The 18,628-nt window shown below is 47.0% G+C and overlaps 1 protein-coding gene across 2 annotated transcripts; it reads right to left on the minus strand.

Annotated features, from left to right (window-relative positions):
• Nucleotides 1–3,995: 3,995 nt before the first annotated feature.
• Nucleotides 3,996–18,319, minus strand: LOC104024720 (excitatory amino acid transporter 4). Of its 2 annotated transcripts, XM_075723908.1 has the most exons (10): nt 18,106–18,319; nt 17,099–17,236; nt 14,827–15,031; nt 13,914–13,956; nt 12,965–13,305; nt 10,428–10,661; nt 9,165–9,359; nt 8,575–8,709; nt 7,038–7,141; nt 3,996–4,027 (listed from the first exon to the last, which is right to left on the minus strand). In XM_075723908.1, the coding sequence occupies exons 1-10, from the start codon at nt 18,317–18,319 to the stop codon at nt 3,996–3,998; spliced, it is 1,641 nt and encodes a 546-aa protein (XP_075580023.1). The 2 variants fall into 2 exon arrangements, with proteins under 2 accessions (XP_075580023.1, XP_009477076.1); XM_009478801.1 differs by lacking the exon at nt 3,996–4,027 and having other exon boundaries at nt 6,943–7,141.
• Nucleotides 18,320–18,628: the final 309 nt, after the last annotated feature.

An 18,628-nucleotide genomic window follows, 5' to 3' on the forward strand; every position in this document is an offset into this window, starting at 1 on the left:
GCCGCCGCCCCTCCCCGCGCGGCGCGCAGGCGCCGGGAGCGCCAGGGCCCGCCTCGCCGAGGGGCGCGTGGCGGTGCGCACGTCCCCGCCCGCCTGGGGCACCGGGTTCGGGCCCCAGGCCCGGCGGGGCGGGCGGGGGTGCACCGCTGGGCCTTCCCGCTCCCCGGCCGGGGAGAGTGGGTGCGCAGAAGCCAAACCGTCCCAGGTGAAGCGAGTGGAGAGAATGGAGGGAAGGGGGTGTGTGGCCAAAAAGCCCAAAATGAAAGAAACTCCCACTGGAGAAAGGGCTCAGGGGTTCCCGGGAATGCATCTTTGGCCACTGCCCCAAGCTTACCCTCAGTAGGCCAAGACCTCGGTGGTCACCTAGAGCCGGTTGCCCAGGACCGTGTCCAGACAGCCGCTGAGCATCCATGAGTGGAGACCCCACAACCTCTCTGGGCAACCTGTGCCAGTGCTCAGTCACTCTCACAGTAAAAAAGTGTTGCCTTGTCTTAAGAGGGAACCTCCTGTGTTTCAGTTTGTGCCCGTGCCTCTTGTCCGGTCACTGGGCACCACTGAGAAGAGTCTGTCTCCATCTTCTTTACACGCACCCTTCAGTTATTTACATATATTGGTAAGATCCCCCTGAACCTTCTCTTCTCCAGGCTGAACAGTCCCAGCTCTCAGCCCTTCCTCATGGGAGATGCTCCAGTCCATCACCTTCATGGCCCTTCCTTGGACTCTCCAGTATGTCCTCTGGTACTGAGGAGCCCAGAACGGGGCACAGCACGCCAGGCATGGCCTCACCAGTTCTGAGCAGAGGGGACGGATCCCTCCCTCAACCTGCTGGCAAGACTTCTCCTAATGCAGCCCCCATTAGCCTTCCTTGTGGCAAGAGCACACTGCTGTCTCATGTTCAACTCGGTGTCCACCAGGACCTCCAGGTCCTTTTGTGCAAAGCTGCTCTCCACCTGGGTGGCCCCCAGCTTGTACTGGTGCATGGACTTACGCCTCCCCAGATGCAGGACTTTGCCATTCTCTTTGTTGAACTTTGTGAAGTTCCTGTCATTCCATTTCTCCAGCCTGTTGAAAGATTAAATGAAATTTAAAAATTGAAGGGAGCCTTGAGTCTTGTCTCAGTGGTGTCCGGTGAAAGGATAAGAGGCAATGAGCACAGATTGAAATACAAAAAATTCTATTTAAACAAAGAAAAGCTTTTTTTTACTGTGAGGGTGATTGAACACTGGAACAGGTTGCCCAGAGAGGTTGTGGAACCTACATCCTTGGAGATGTTAAAAATCCAGCTGGATTTTTAGTCCTGAGCAACCTGCTGTAGTTGACCCTGCTTTGAGCAGAGGGGTTTGACTAGATGATCTCCAGAGATCCCGACCAAACTACCTGTAACACACAGGAGAGTCTGCATGGCTGGGAAGGCAGGAGGTGTGGACTTGTCTGCATATGCACCCCAAGTACACTTAAGTACACTAATAGGTCTTAATGGCCCTGGGCAACCTCACTTGGGGCCCCTATCCACACTCGTGAGCCCAGGAGCTCTAAGCTCAGCCCTGGGCCTTTGTAGCCTGAGCTATATCGTTGGAAGAGTACAGGTGTCTAGTTCAGCAACAGCTGTGACCATGCCTGACTGTGGACCCTGTTGATCTGAACCCCAGTCCCTGGACTAATTTTTCAAGAGTTTGACCTCAGCCTTGCCTCGTCACTGTGTGCCTGCCCAGCAGTCACCAGACCTGGCTTGACCTCAGACCTGCTTCATCACCATGCTATTGACTTATGGTCTGGACTCTTGGCTGGACCTGGCCATCATCTCTGAGTCTGGGCTGCTTGCCTTTCTTAGGTACTGTGGAACTGGGCCCTGACTGGTGATGTCCTTGCCCCATCAGCCATGTCACATTCACCTCGGTTCCTGTCCCTTAGGGAACAGAAATCAAGAAAAAGGGGTATAAATGGGAGAAGAACTAACAGTTTTCACCAGTAATGCAGCATTTCAGTGAGTAATGTAAACTCATTATTGTTTAAGCCTCACAGACCTCTTCCACATAACCTTTGTTTGGGGTGGATTTCCTAGATGGAAGCATGTGCTTGTGTACTGTGTACTACATGTGAAGTAAGCCTCATGCAGCTTTGCCAGTTTATGGACATATGCAAAAGATGGCATGAAAGGAAAAGCTTTAGGGAAAGGCCTTGTAAAAATCTGAATTTAGTATTTGAGCCATGACATAGGCACACAGAGATAAGGAAGTGTAATACATAACTAAAAGTAACATCCCTAACTTTGTAAGGTCATGGTCTTGAGGAAAAACAATAGAAAAAAAATCATGGAAAAGAATTGTGGAAAAAATTCCCTTTATTTTTCAAATACGCACACTATCTTTATTAACACTGAAACTCACAGCATGAAGAAAAAGCCCTTGGGAATTAACATAGTCAAACTGCCAGAATGCTATGAACATGCTGTACAGCACTGATTTCCAGCTACCTCTTTCTTCCTTGGGCAGAGCAAAAGAAGGACGTACATGCAATTTCAGGGCAGTCTTCATGGGCAGATCTGACTCCTGAAACAATGTGCACGTATCACATATGTAATGTGACACATGGCCTATCTGAAAATCCATATACTTCATGGATTTTCTCTCTTAAAATTAATTTTGAAGAGATGTGTCCTAATCCAAGAGCTCTTCATGTATGTATGCATTGAGCTCTCTGTTTCATCCCAAATGTTGCCCATCTAAACATTAGGAATAAATGTGTTTGCAAATAGGAGAAACTTGGAAAGTTTCTGCAAGTAGAAGCAGCAGGGCTGCAGTAAAGAAAAGACTGCATAAACTTTTAAATATCTGACAATTTAAAAAGACAGTTGATGAAATTATTTAATACTTTCAGTTATCCAGTTTGAAGGCTGAGTTAGTACAAGGTCAGCGTTGGGTTTGGAAGGAGTACAAACACTTTTGTATTCTTGGCTGACCTCTTAAAGCCTGCCTCCTTGCCAAGTCAGATGCAGTGGGGATGTGGGTTCTTGGGATATGCGCAGGGAAGTCAAAGACAAAGTGGAGAATTTTCTCTATACATTGAGAAGTTCTTGTTACATCACCAGCAGGTACAACTCAAAATCAGCAATGCATTGAGCTCCTTCCTAGTAAACCTTGCTTTGGAAGGCTCATTACTGGAATGAAGTAAAGTAGCTTCTGTTGTTTTAAGGATGGTATTAGTTGGATAAATCCAGGTGGGCATCAAAATGAAGTATGTAGCTTTACAGAGTGAGAGTTTAGTGTTGCCTTTCCTTCTTGGATTAGCAACAAAAACCTTAACTCTCCGTATATGTATGTTTGTGCATATGCACCCCTTTTCATATATATATAGAGGTGTGTGTATATAGATACAGATACAAATTCCTGATAATACTTTACTGTTTGGGTACTGTAAATAGATAATCCCAATCATAAACTGGTTAACAACAGGGGTAAACACCAGAGCTAAAAACTATCAGCTGAATTCTGAAATTCCCTGTGGGAGACTGGCTTGCAGTACTTAAAAATGAGGCCTCTGTTTGTTTGTGCTCCATTAATCTTGTGTTGAAAGCAGGAAATCACAAATGGCAAGGCTTGGAGTGTACTACGTTGTGGGAACATCTGCGATCGTGTTGATGCAATGTGGTATGGAGACCCCCTTTTGTGATATGCTCACATGTCTGCTAACAGCAACTGAAAACAAGTTAGACTCCTGCTGAGTTTTATTAAAGCATTAGGATCCTTCCAGATAGCTTTTAAAAATGATTGGGCTGGAAGGACCCTTTGCAATATCTCTAAACCAGAAAGCACGTGCATATATTATAAAGCCAGAAGGGACGTTTATGATCATCTAATTTGACTCTCTGTATAACCCAAGCCATAGGACTTCCCAGAATTAATTCCCATTTGAGCTAGAGTCCAATCCAACAATCTTTTCTTCCGATCCATCTGCCAGTTTGCCCTTTATACAGGAAGTCTCTTCAGGATTAGAATTCAATGCTTTCTTGAAAAGTTGGACAAATAGTCTGGAAAAAAAAAAAAGAAAACCAAGATGCAGTTCAGTATGGACAAATATAAAATACTAAGGTAACAATAATCAACTGCACAAACACAGGCTGGGAAATTACTAGCTAGGCAGCAGTTCTGCTTAAAATGATGTAGGAATTATGTATTACCACTGGAGTGGAGTCAAGGCTATCATGCTGTTGTGAAAAAGGGTTTTATAAGCAGGTCTGTTCGTTATGAAGGTTTAGACTCATGTCAGCTGAGCTGTGTTAATGATAAGCTAGTGCTGTCTTAGCCCACTATAGATGCAAGCTAGTGCAGTGTATCTTAAAACTCTTTGATTAAGATCCAGTCTTTAGACACAGCCATCTCATCAAAGTAAGAGTCTAACCTCACTAAGATTTAAGATAAGATGAACAGACTTGAATTTGCTGTATGTATGCATCATGGACAGTTAGCCTGATCAGCTGATGCATAGCATGCTGTTAAACTATGGTAACTCGAGTCTAAGATCTAAATCTTAATGTACATGAAATATTCTTTTCTCAGTGCTCAACACTAATAAATCTTTAGTTGGATTGTTGTGTCAAATTTTAGTTACTCCGCTTTAAGAAAGAAGTGGAACAGCAAGGAAAAAGTCCAGAGGAGAGGAATGTGAATGATTATTACCTGTGAGGGTATACTGGGTCTGTTTAGTCTAGAAAGGAGAAGAGCAGACATTATAATAGTATTCATACAAGATAAAAAAATGCTGCAAAGGGGAGGATAATAATTTGTTATCCTGCTCACTTGCCACCTGCTAGAGCAGATCTCTTGTCAGAATAAGCAACCTGCCTCCCACAGTCAGGAAACGGCCCGCTGCCTTAGGGTCTGGGGCCAACCACTACTAAATGGAGCTACAATACACTTCTATTTACCCTGCTATGTTATCCAGTTTTATGTGAAAGAGATGCCTTTGTCCATTTAGCTCAAATTCCCAACAATAATCCAGCCCATAAAAATAGAGTACTCTGCCTATAGGATGTGGAATGTGGCAGCACCAATATATAATCCTGCAATTCCTGAAGGACCAAAAAGAGCGTCAGGATCTGGCTTTGGACACTCAAGAAATGTGTTTTAGGAAGCTTTGTTAGTGCTGGGGAGCTAAGCATGGGCAGTTGTATGGTTGTGGTTGGCAAAGTTGACTCCAGCTGATGCCTCCAAGGTGTTCCTTCTTGAGGTCCACTTAGGTGCAGCTCTGAGTGGGCTTCTAGATGAAAAGGATCAGTGTGGAAAGCCAGGGTAGAGGGGTTTAAGTGACATACTGGGTTTGGAATAATGAGTAGACCTCAAGTAAAAGCTGCCCAGTTTAGATAGTTCAGCTGTACAATAGGAGGCTGCTTGCTGCTGTTTCTGGGCCTAGCCATTTCTAAAGCAGGACAGCTACATGGTAGTAGCCCGAAAACTGTTCTTTCCATCTTCCTGGTTGTGTCTAGGCATTCATCTTCTGGATGTTCATTGACCTGGATATTATGGAGCAAGCCCTGCTTGTCCCGTTCACTGGACTGAGAGACATAGGCTGTGTTCCTGGCCACGCCAGGGAAGGGGGATAAAGCATGGATGAAGCAGGTCCCTACTTCTTGCTTGAGCCTCTGAGATGTTTCGGGTGTTTTGTGGGCTTATGTCCAAGTGTGTTAAACAGAAGTTGAGTTCCATTTGGTAGGAACTGAGAAATTTATCCTGAATTTATAAGTTTGGGGTCTGGCAAACTTGTACAAGTGCTGGAAAGTAATTGGGTACTGCCTATAAAAGATAAGGAGCTGTAGAAAGACAGGGATATTTTGAAGCACGTTATGGAGCAATGTGACGGAAGGGAAGTAACTTCTGAAAATAGCCAAAGAGGAGCAAAGGAACAGTGTCCTTAGGAGTCTTATGATGAGGAGTGAAACTGTTTTCTGAGCAAATCTGGGGTGGCAGGGAGTCATTCCTGGCATGGAGGTACTACCCAGCTGCTCAGGTGGGCAAACTGTTCTTAAACTTTGCATTTCCCCTTTGGGTTTCACCAAGAGGAGAACAGCTTGCTAAAGAGAAATGAAGTTAACTGGTGTTTGGCAGAGCTTGGTAGAGGGGAGAGCTGTTTCAGAGGCTGGATAATGGATATAATAAATTCTTTTAATTGTTCACTGCTTTCACAATCCATTAGCAGCTTCCACTAATGAAAAGCCTATTGACCCCTATTTGTGCTACCAGCCAGCACAGTAAGCCCTGTCCCTGCTGTATGGTCCCACATTCCTTCAGGAGCTGGGTGACTCTAGTGTCTGCAGCCAGAAGGGTTGCCAGAGGAGTGAGAAGCTCTCAGGAAGCATCATCTGCATATCTGTGCAAACACCAGGACTGTGAGCAAAGAGGACACTTTATCATAAACAGTCTTGCCAGTGAAGAGCTGAATAGGAGTGCTGGGGCTCTCCAGAGATCTCCAGATGGCCAACACTAAAAGCTTTACATGCTTGGGGGAAGCCACTGACCAAGTGAAGGCTTTGCAGCTGTATCCTGCAGGGTGGAGTTATCATGGCAACATTTTGGTGCCAGTCCACAGATGGTGGTGTCCTGACCCACCTTGCCACTTAGCTGTGCTCATACCTTAGCTCAGAAACAAAGGAGCTCCTAGTCCAGCTCATTCACTGAGTCTTCTGTACTCAGGTCTAACTCTTGGCGCCCATAAGAATGACTAAATCAGGCTTTTGTGGAATAAAACTTCCTTTGCAGTTTAATTTCCTCCTGTTTAATGCCAGTCAGAAAGTGATGGGGGAGAAATGGGATGAGGGAAGACTGCATGTGGCAGAGAGGGGAGAAGAGTGTGCATCTTGGAGAGTGGATCTTTCTCTGTCCTCCATTATGGAGTTCTGTTTCAAGTCTCAGCTTTTTACAGCATTAATCTGCACTCTGCTGCCTGATTTCACAGTGCTGTCTCACTCCTGGGGTGCCTGTGGGTGTTGTTCTGTGGACAAACCAGGTGGGAGAGCTGCTGTTTCTCCTCTATCACAGAATTACCAAGTTCGCAGTCCTGCGCGTCTAGCTCATGCCGGGAGAGATGCTCCACAATGCCAGCCCCCAGAGAATCCCCCAGGACGTTGGTGGTCGTTCTAAGGCGGTCCCTGAAAAATCAGAGAGAAAAATTAAATACGGCTTCTTAGTGACAGCTAAGGGGATGAATACTATTTCAAGAAACATCTTCAATGAAACAACTTCTGCTTTTCAAGTCACTCTAATAATTGACACTTCAACATTGACAGGAAAATGAGTCCCAGAGAGCCTTCCTTGATTGATAATCCTGAGCACAGGCTTCACATTCATTCCTGCTCTATTGCATTCCCAGTTTCTCACTGAAAAGTTTTGGACTTGCCACAAAATGAGGGAAACGTAATTGTGGTTCCACATGGACGGTTTCCTTTCCAAAGAGCTGCTAAGGCCTTTCTGCCTTAGATGAGCCTCACCACATCTGTTACACTTGAGTTGCATTTTGTTTTACTAAAAGTGCAGAAATTCTGATGCAAACCTATGACTTAGTGCTGCTGTGGAGCCAGATTTCCACAGCATGGACAGTCTACACTAAGGCAAGGCACCAGATTCTTCGTGCAAAATGGCAAATCTAAAACACCCTTTGCAATGAGATATTCTCCACAACCAGCTGTATGTAAGAGCTGAAGCTATCACCAGTCCACACCAGTCCAGCAACCCATCATATCCTTCAGCAGTAACAACAGATAAGACTTTTGGTACCTGATTGAAACCAACCTTTCTGGGTAAGTACAAGAGGTAACCTGGCGTCTTAGGAGGCAGGGCCTTTTCCAGCCAAGTCTGTTCTTATGCACAGTTCACAGGAGAAGTGGAGGTGTTGGGCAAGACTCTGTTTCCAACTGCTCAGCCATGGCTGGGAGCAGACTTTGGCTGCTTTGGCTACAAACCAGCAATACAAGATACAGAAGAACAGAGGAAACACTGACAGTGTATCCCTGAGTCAGGATTTTGTTGTGTTTAGGAAGACCGAGAGAGCAAGGACTGCACACAAATGCATTCTTCAATCTATTTCCTAAGAGCACTCCTGTGAAATCACTTGTCCCAAGGTTTTAAAGGGAAAGAAAGGTGAGATGGGGAATGTAGCTGACTAGCTGCACCCATCTAAACACTCATCAACTTTGTACAGCCCAGTCTCAACCCACTTTCCGTGTTTGGTAACACTGAACCATCACTCTGCAGTGTGAATTTGCTTATTATTGGCACAACCTGTCCCTATCAGTCTGGAGATAGTTTTTGGGTGCCTTTTAAGATGAAGCAAACCAAGGACATTCTGCTTTGTCAGCAGGCTGATTTGCAAGTGACGTCTGATGCCTTGGGTCACTGAAGTACATGTTGAAGACTCCAGCATGGGCAGAGAGGGCTGCTGTGCAAAGGTCTCATGGACACCATTGTGTTTTAATGATACAGGTTATTGAGACTGCTTGCAGCAGAGACACTGGGAGTACAGACGAACTCTGTAAGCACTGGCAGGGAGCACAGAGCAGAGCGTGCTGCTGAGCAGAGGACTTACAGAAACCAGTCCACAGCGATGATCAGCGTAATGTCTTCAGTAGGCAGCCCCACTGATGTCAACACTATAACCATAGTAACCAGTCCTGCCTGAGGAATACCTGCAGCTCCAATGCTGGCTGCTGTGGCAGTGATGCTGGAGGGAACAGGAAAGCACAGCTATCAGCAAAGGGAAGAAAAGAGGTAGTCGCATTTGCAAAAATGTCAGGAAGTAGCTCAAACTCATCATCTACAAAACATCTTGGCAGCCTTTCTGCCCCGGTCACTGAGCAGGATGGTGACACATAGGACATCAACATAGCAGTCAGGCTTCCCCCCTGCCAGGCACCCATCCGTAACAGACTGCACACTACAGCTCTTGCTAAAGGATGGCCCAGATGTGGAAATGCAACAAGGGCTCAAGTGGAGCCTCAAAGACATGGTGCCCACATCATATGTGCTTCTACACCTGGAGGTGTAGTACACCCTTTTTTCCATACTTTTTTTTTTTCTCGTTGTATCTTCTGAGCAAAAGAGGAACCTGACCACACTTCAGATAAGCCAACAAAACTGAAGCCCTTCCTGTACTCCCATAACTCTTTCAAAAGTCACCTTATTGTGATGATCTGTCCGAAGTCAAGTTCATAGTTGTTGACTTGTGCAATGAAGATGGCTGCAAGGGCCTCGTACAGAGCAGTACCATCCATGTTAATTGTAGCTCCCACAGGAAGAACAAATCTTGTGATGCGCCTGTCCACACCATTGTTTTCTTCCAGGCACCTGAAGGTGATGGGCAGAGTCGCTGAGCTGAAAGGAATTTACAAAATAACATGAATTGGGTATATGCTGACTTTGGAAGAGGGACTAAGCCTCTGCCTGGTTTATGACCTTACCCACCTGCTTTTTCACCCTGCCATGTGAGCCAGAGGCCAGAAGCTGCTAGGAGAAAGAACAGTCTAAGCAAGGCTTCCTCAGATATGGTGCATGCTGAAGTTGCACATTTGGACATGGCTTTCCTCAGGGGGCTGGGACAGGGGCTGTGTAGCCCTGAGGCTGATGATGCTGGTATAACACCAAAACAAGGTGATGCTGGAGGATTCAGTGTACATAGGACAGAGGCTCAGGACCAAAACTCCTTTTCCAGCTATTAAAAATACTTGAGCCCTTTCTCACCCCCCTCAGTGCAATAAGACAAGAATGACCCATGTATGAGAATATATCTTGCAGAGAAAGCAGGGAATTGTTTCTGAAAGAGAACATGAACAGGAAAAATGCAGTGTGTTTCAGTGTGAGAACGCATGTGGGAGAGACCGTTATGTGCTTGCCAGGAAATGAACACAGCAAGAAACACAGCACTTAGTGAAACAACAGTTACCTACAATCCCTTTCTTTGGCTGTGCTGCATGACGGTGTGAGTTATTGAACATATGGGTGTTTATGCCTTTGTCCAGGCCTCCTGTGAGTTTAATGCCAGCTGCATACAGTATGTCTGGCTAGGAGAGAGAAATGTGCAAACGTGTGATGAGTACCTGTGTGTGAGAGGTATGTGCATGGGGCATAATGCTACAGTTCAGTGGGATTTGATATTTGTCCTGAGCTCAGCATTTAAGCACTGCAAGCAGAGTAACCACCATGTTTGGTAAGGAGGAGTATGGGTCATGCACTGATGGTTAGACATGGCCATGTGATTAGGGCTTCTGAGCAGGGGAGTGGGAATCCTTCCACTCTCAGATGGGCTTGGCTGGACCAGTGCAGAAAGCTGCTAGTGCTAGAAATTGTGAGACCACAGTGCTGCACTGAGGGCAATGGAGTGCTGAGAAGCAGCTCCAGAATACCCACACCAGCCCCAACCCTACTCCTATGTAGCCATCATACCTTGAGGAGGTGCCCAGGGCTGTGATGAGGGCCTGCAGAAGCCCTGCAATGAATACCCAGGGGTTTCTGTGAGTGACGATGAAGTAGAGCAGTGGCAGGATGCAGAGGGCATGAATGAGGAGTCCAACAATGACAGTGAGCGTGTACATCCCCAGCTGGCCTCCCATCACTGCTAAGTCATCCATCTCCAGGATTTTGCCAGCAATTAAAAACATGATCCCAACTGGAGCATACCTGTGGCAGAAACACAAGGCCGATGCTCAGAACTGGCACCCCCACTTTCAAACCAGCTTTAATGCATGCTGTCTGGACAAATCCCCAATAAGCCAGGACACCAGAAGTGCTCACTGAGCCTAATCATTGGATGATACTGCTCGTTTCTTTTCTGGAAACCTGGAGAGAGCTGGGACTTGTTCATCATATGGTCAAAACACAACACTTATTGCACTGTTAGGGACCCAGCACTCTGTTGTGTGCACAGCTTGAGCACTGGTGGAGGTTTCCTCCTCCTTCTGGGTTTCCTACGTGTTTCTGCAACACTCCTTGTAGAATTGATAGGGAAGGTGATGTAGAGGAGTCTTCAGAGTCCCCTCCTTTCCTAACAGAGCTTGGACTGAGAGTGGTTTTTTTACTGAGGCACGACGAAGTACAGGAGAAACAGGGAATCAGGCAGTAAAAGCAATAGTATCCTGTAGGCTCTGGGATATCAGCCTTGCTATCTTCAGACATTCATATTTAGGTAATAGGAACATGTAGGGAATCCATATCTGGTATAGCAAGGACTAGGCACACCAACACCTGTGAAAGCAGCCGTGGCTTATATAAAAACCCATTCTGAGGTACACTGCTACCCTTTCCATTCCTTATGGCTTTTTTCCACCTCCATAACAATGCCTTTCATGAGCAGCAGTGAGGCTCCACAGAAAGGAAGCCATAACAACAGACATGGAGAATATCATGGGCACTAAACTAAACATGGACAAATAACTGGACCAAAGAAAATCCCAGCTCCGTGGCCACACCTGTCAGGGCTTGGCCTCTATAGCTCAAGAGCTCACATGCAATTCATGCACAAGGCTCAGAGGTCCACATGCCAATCTCCAACTTAGCCTGGGAGGTTTGGAAAAGTTTCAGGAAAGGATTTCACAAATATTTCATTTCCTCTGACCTTCTTCTTAGAAGACATTCTTGGCTGCAGCTAGTGACCAGATCTCCCCACGAAAAACAAGCTCCTGGGAGATGTTCTGCAGACTGTGGCTTCAGGAAGGAGTGCTGGGCTGCAGCTGACAGTCCTGCCTCGTATACCAGCAGGATTTTGTAAGTCAGGTGATCTCTCCAGACACTACCTACTTACTATATGCGCACAGGCAGTTTCCTGGGTGTAACCAATATGCTATACATCAACACCCTGCCTTCCTTCACTGTAAGTGGGAGTTGAAGGAGGGGATGTTGAAGGCACCTTGAAATTGTCTCTGGGAGTAGTGTGCAGGTCTACTTGTTCCACTGTGCTCATGCTCTCCCTTCTGTGCCCTTGGGTAAGTCTTATCTCTTCTTAGGAAAGCAAAGCCCCGAGTTCTGGCTCATCTGTGGAGGAGAAGATCCCAGAGGGGCCGGGGCTCCCCAATGCTCTGCTATGAATCCAGGGTTGTTCTTCCCCTTTGTGTCTTTCTGTGTAAGGCCTGTCCCCCTGTGCCCAGGATGTTGCTCTGAGATAAAAGACTGTGACTAGAAGACCAGGGAATGGAAGCTGGAGTGATCTAAAATGGGAGAGGGTGTGGGGCTGACAGATCCCTCTCCCTGTCAGACATTTCCATGTATTCTACCAGCCCCTCATCTCTCCTGTCTCGCGGTACCTACCACAAACTCCTATTTAGACATTGAGCCCTAGATGGGTAAAGAGCTTAAAATAACAAGATTTGGTAGAATGCTGCCTTCTAGAGAAGACTTGTCTCAGCAATGCCTTGCTTATCTGGACCATGTAGCACAGGCAGCCTTATATACAAAGCAACAAGCAGCTGAACTCCAGAGGAGTTGGGATCTGGGACATCTCAAATTGAAAGGCAGTAACTTTCAGTTGACTTTGTCAACCCAGCTCAGCTCTCAGAGCTAATACATACAGATGTGACCCTGAGTAGCAGGAAAGTGGCTATACAGTATTGTGATTTGTAGCTAAGTCAGACTCCTGGAACATAGCTGGAAGGAAAGCTTTTGGTGGGAAAGCCTCACACCCTACCCCTGTTGGTAAGGCTAAGAGATCTTCCACTCCAGCTCTCTGGTCTTCCAAGGATGTTTCCAGCAGCCTCAAGGAAAGCAAGTCCTGGTGTACCTGATATTTCTAAGGCAAAAACAAAAAAACAGGAAATGAAATGTGAACAAATATCCCATCCAGACTTTTCCCTCCAGCCTGATAGAGGCAAAGGAGAGCTGTGCCCATGTGCTTTTCCTGTGCATGTCATCCTTAAAGCTACCCCACTTCTCATCAGGTCAGCGGAAACTGCACCTGCAGACCTCCTGCTCCAACCGGCTGTGCTCCTCACCAGATGATAATGGCCACCAGCCTCATGATGGCTTCGTTGAGGCAGTTAAAGAACTCCCGCAGGGCCCGTCCCTTCTGCTTCATGCTGCCGATCACCAAACCGAAGCACATGGAGAACACTACCAGCCCCAGCGCGTTCACCCCATTGGCTGAGCCCGGGATGGGAATGACTTCTTCAAAGGTCAGCACCTCGGAGACGGTCCCCAGGGCATGACTGATGTTCTCCAGGATGCTGGTGAAGTTCTCAGGCACAGGGATCTGAGTGGTTGTCACACCTGCTGTGACATTGCTGCTGTGGAGGACGGTTCTGGTGAAGACCCTGGTGCTGTACTGCGTCTTGTACTGAAAAGACACAGATTATCAGATGCACTCACAGGCCCTGGTTCAGGAGCTCAGGACAACATGCTAGGCTCTTGCATCCCTTCCTAAAGAGAAGAGAGTACTGCAAGTTCACTGCTGACCCATGTGGGAAACTTGCCTTGCCTGTTCTCAAACTCCCTAGCCTAGTACTTTCATCAAGAAGTCCATAGGTCAAAAGACACCATTGGAGCATCTCATATCCCTAGGACTGAGGTATTCTGGCTTCTCTGATAACCCTTTATACTGCTTCCAAGGACAATAGCACTACAGAAGAGACAAATCCTTGGAGAATCTGCTTCCATTTCACTGCCAGTCCAAGCCTGCTACCTGAGATCACATAAAACCTTCCTGACTCTGAGTGTGGGATGGGACAGAGATTGAAGCCCCCATCTACAGACAGCTTGAAAAGCTTGTGTGAGGGATGCTGTAATACAGACTAACGACTGCAACGCCTCCTGGAGCAGTCAGACTTGGGGAAGTGTGAAGGCAGTGTAAAGCAATTGCTATTCCATCCCTCAGAGAAGTAGGTTGGACCATGGTCTAGGGCACAGGGCACAAAAGGAAGTGATAGGCCAGGTGGGATTTCGTACCTGTTTGAAGCAGGCTTCTACCAGGTTGGGCGGGAACATATTCCTGCAGTAGGTAAAACAAAGAAAGAGTTATTGTCCTGTTTGACTAGCAAGAAAACATGGGCTTCCTGGCCAACACCTCTGTCCTGGAGCAGTGTCTCAACTGGAGCAGGTCACAACTCCTACAGTGCCAGCTCAGGCTACAGAGCAGATGGGCCCTTTCTGTCTGACTGACAGAGAATGGGAATATGCTGCTCTGGAGCCAGGCACCCTCCTGCATCTTTTCAGACTCCAGAAGGTTGTATTTCAGGTATGTGGAAAGAGACTACACACATACAGCACTGGGATATGGGTCCATTGTAAAAGCATCATCAAACCCAACCAAACCTTGAAACAATACGATATTACAATTTTTAATACACTGCCTTGCTCTCAGCCTTATCTCTACAGCTGTCCTTTGAGCTCTCTGTTATCTTGTACCTCCGAAACATAGCTTCATACCACTAGAGGTCGTACAGCTTTGCAATTTACTGTGTGAAGTCACAGCAAGGAAGGGAGAGACAATGTCTCAGGAACCACTTCTTCAGTTTCCTTGGGTGAATGGAGATGGATACTTGAAGTAGCCTTTGCTGGGTGAATTTCTGAAGGGCATACAGTCTTGATAGTTTTCATTACTTGTTTTGCTGAGCACACCTTGGCCTCTTGCATTAATACCTCTAACAGAAGGGCTGGACTCCAGAGCTCCAGGCCAAGCATTCAATGTCAGAGTGGCAAAGCCAGTTAGCTAGACTGAGCTAGAAGTAGTAGGCTGGGCAAGACTCAGCCATAAACCTCTTTCCCTAAGAGTGTATGCCTAAAGCTGTGACACTTCAAAAGGACATTCTGTGGAGGAATGTAATCTCACTGATAGGGTCTCAACATGAGGTTCACCTACCTCACCAAGTCCATGAAGGCATCTGTTGTCTGCACCTGCTCAATTCTGCCTTCTCGGTGAAGCTTGTCCTTAGATCCTTTTCCTGGGTGGATGATGATCACCATGAGGATGCCAATGAAGACTGCTATGATTGTGGTCACCATGTAGTAGACCACAGCCCGCATCCCCATCTTCCCTGAGGCTCTGCCATCCAGCGAGGCCATTCCTGGGGAGTCACACAGAGACACAAGGTGAGAAGGTCTATTGTCTTAGAGGGAAGGGGGAAGCCCGAGGAAGATTCAAAGCGTGCAGGGCACATGTGTGAGTTGTATGGGGAGCCAGGGTCTCCAGGAAGCACAGCATACAAGGGGCAGACTTTGGAGCTCCAAAGTGATGTCGATATGGGAGAATGTGGCTTGTGGTTATGAAGAAGCATAGCAATGGTGGGTCTTAGGCTGCATTTGGGAATATAGCAATTTCCTCCTAAAACTCTCAGAAGGGAAATAATCCCCTCCCAGTACATTGGGTCTTTAAGTCCCTAATGGTGGGATGTTTCAGCAGGTGGAATGCCTTGCAGTCCCTTCCACTGTCTGCAAGTTTGGCAGAGGCAAGGGGAGGAGTTCATTGCAATGTTAAACCCTACAGTCTGGTCCAAAGGGACAAGGGGTGGAGATTGTAATGGAAATACCTTTAAATTGTTGTAACCTGGGATTTGAGTTGCATGGTATGGGAATTACTATAGCAGGAGCGCCTTGTTGCTAGCCAGGCTAGGAGCAAGGGGAGGAGTTAATTGCAATTTTAAACCTTATAACCTGGCCCAAAGGGACCAGGGGTGGAGATTGTAATGGAAATACGGGTTGTAACCCGTGACTTGAGTTGCATATTACAGGAATTACTATAGCAGGAACCAGCTGAACCAGTGGAGGACAAGTCTTACAATAAGCAGTGCAAGTGCAGCAGTGACCTGACCTGAGCTGGCTTTGGTGCCCAATAACTCCGTGCAACACACCACTTCTCATGTCCTGAGTGACCACAATATGGAGCCCAAAGTCATGGACTAAATTAACTCAGTGGACATTCTGTGGACATTTGTGGACATTTTACAGGCATTTTATGGACATTTTACAGGGGTGGTCCATAGACTAAGGGAATGATACCTGAGTATTATATCAAGGATGGGAAGGGGGGTGGTGGTTAATGAGGTTGTATTGGATAGTGTGGTACTTGAGGATGATGTAAATGGTATGGAATAAAGGGTGGAAAATGTGCTGGCTTTGGCTGGGATAGAGTTAATTTTCTTCATAGTAGCTAGTATGAGGCTATGTTTTGCATTTTGGCTGAAAACAGTGTTGATAATACAGAAATGTTTTCATTATTGCTGAGCAGTGCTTACACAGAGTCAAGGCCTTTTCTGCCTCTCACCCCATCCCACCAGCAAGGAGGCTGGGGATACACAAGAAGCTGGGAGGGGACACAGCCAGGACAGCTGACCCCAACTGACCAAAGGGGTATTCCACACCATATGATGTCATGCTCAGCATATAAAGCTGGGGGAAGAAAAGGAAGGGGGGGACATGCGGAGTTATGGTGTTTGTCTTCCCAAGTCACCATTATGCATGATGGAGCCCTGCTTTCCTGGAGATGGCTGAACACCTGCCTGCCGATGGGAAGTAGTGAATTAATTCGTTGTTTTGCTTTGCTTGTGTGCACAGCTTTTGCTTTACTTATTAAACTGTCTTTATCTCAACCCATGAGTTTTCTCACTTTTACCCTTCTGATTCTCTCCCCCATCATACCGGGGGGGAAGTGAGCAAGCGGCTGTGTGGTGTTTAGTTGCTGGCTGGGGTCAAACCATGACACTTCTATGAGGACCTGGATGGAACAAGCTCTCTACCCGGTGATCAACTCCAGCTCTTTTGGACTGACACGAATTAACCTTCCCTAGGCTGGAGGAAACCTGAAGCTCACTTGGGCAACAGACTTCTTGATGTTTGAGGTTATGTAGGATGAAATCTTTGTTAGTGCTCAAGTGTTGGGCATTGGAAACACTATATTGTGTCCTCCCTAGTCTTCTGAGAAAGCACAAGGCCTTCTGCTTTTCTTCCCCACTACTGAGCCAGCAGGGGTATGAGTGTGAATCATGCTCACTACAGCTATAGGTTCAGGCTTGTCCCTGTTAGCCAAGCTAATCCAAGCACCTCCAGCTGGGGCACAAAGGGGTACTCCAACAACAGCTAGCATCCGTCTTTGCTCATTATTGCCTTGACTGAAAGCAGCAGAAAGCATTTCTCACCTGTAATCAAGCTAGAGACAATGAGGGGAAGAACCAACATCTGGAGCATACGCATCAGCAGCTCGCCGGGGAAGGAGAAATACTTGATCTGGCGATAGGTCAGCTGGTAGGGCCGGAGGGAAAATGCCAGGATGATCCCTGTGGATCAGCAAGGGATGAGAATGGAAATGGGACAGAATGATCCAGTGGTCTGGCCCTCAGTCCTACAGTGTGGCTTTTCTCTTTCTCATGTCCTTTCAGCTCCTCCTCTCCCCAAAGGAGCAAATGCTTTTTCTTTTTCTAAAAGGCTGTGATCCAGTTTTTACTGTATGCTCTCTCTCTCCCCCCCACTCTGACATATTTATATGCACAGGAGCCTCGTGCTAAACCACAGGTCTCCTTGTTGCTCTGTCTGCTGCTCCTGTGTGGTCTATTCCCAGGAAGCTCATGAACACAAAAATGGTGTGACCAGAGATATGATCTCCCAGCCTAACCTAAGTGTGACTATACAGTTCAGAGACTTTGTCCACCCACCTCTTAAAGCCGAGTTCAGCCAGTGAGTTAGAGACATATAGCCTGGAGCAAAAGCTAAGGACAGTCCACTGTCTGCTGGGCAGATTTAGTTTGCATTGTATCACAGGCCTTTGCATCAGTACCCCCTTATGGTACTGTCAGGCTAAAGCTGTGGGATGAATCTGAGGAGCCCCTGTGCCTGTAGCTGCACTCACAAGAAGCCTCTGAACAAACCTGGATGATTTTTTATGAGGACTGGTAGAGCATCATCTGTTGTAGACCATTCCTAAGCTGCAGCCAGAAAGGATCAACAAGGACTCCCTCACACACGCCCTCTGCAAAGTCTGTTGTCCTTGCACACAAAGATGCTTCTGATTTGGACAGCATTTTGAGCTGTCAGCTCATCAGCTTCACCTCCCCAGCCAAACCATTATGATAAAATAAAATCTTTGTAGAATAAACAAACTTTTCCCCACATTTATAAATGGTGCCCAGTGTTGCCACCAGCTCCATACCTAGTAAGACTGCAGCAATGGTGAAGAGGACGAAGGCATTCCTCCTGAAAAAGCTTTTAGCGCTGTCAGCAGTGATGCTGTGCATCCGCTTCTTGGCCCGTGCTGCCCGCTTCTGTACTGCCTGTCGGAAGCGCTGCACCCGGCTCTCAGCATTGAGCCGCTTGGCTGCATCCTCGTTGAGGAACAGGCTGTTGACGTGACTCTGCTCACTCATGGTCAGCACGGCTGCTCAGTCCCCAAGGCACGGCTCTGCCTATGCTGGGCAGGGAGAAGCACAGGAGGGAAAGCATAAGCTGCAGCACCTGACACCTTGCCTTCATTTTTAGGTCATTTCCCTGGGGCCCTGAGCAGGTTTATTTAGAGTTGATTAATGAGCTCCTCAGCCCTTCTGCAAGGAGAAGACCCCAGGGAAAGGCATCTAAAAGGCTGACAAGGTCTTGTCACAACTGCTCTGGTGTCCTGGAGAAGTTCTGGCCTCTGTAGCACCCAACCTGCACTGAGGAGTGGCTTGTGGTGGCCTGGT

The sequence above is a fragment of the Pelecanus crispus genome, chromosome 20 (assembly GCF_030463565.1).
Source record: "Pelecanus crispus isolate bPelCri1 chromosome 20, bPelCri1.pri, whole genome shotgun sequence".
Taxonomy (NCBI): domain Eukaryota; kingdom Metazoa; phylum Chordata; class Aves; order Pelecaniformes; family Pelecanidae; genus Pelecanus; species Pelecanus crispus.

Coding starts and splice junctions, on each gene's coding strand:
- LOC104024720 (XM_009478801.1), bottom strand. CDS start 18,319: ATGAGTGAGCAGAGTCACGTCAACAGCCTGTTCCTCAACGAGGATGCA. Junction 13,306..13,913: donor TAGAAGCCTGCTTCAAACAG/GTACGAAATCCC, acceptor GTGTCTTTTCAG/TACAAGACGCAGTACAGCAC. Junction 9,360..10,427: donor GCCCTGGGCACCTCCTCAAG/GTATGATGGCTA, acceptor AATTCCTTTCAG/CTCAGCGACTCTGCCCATCA.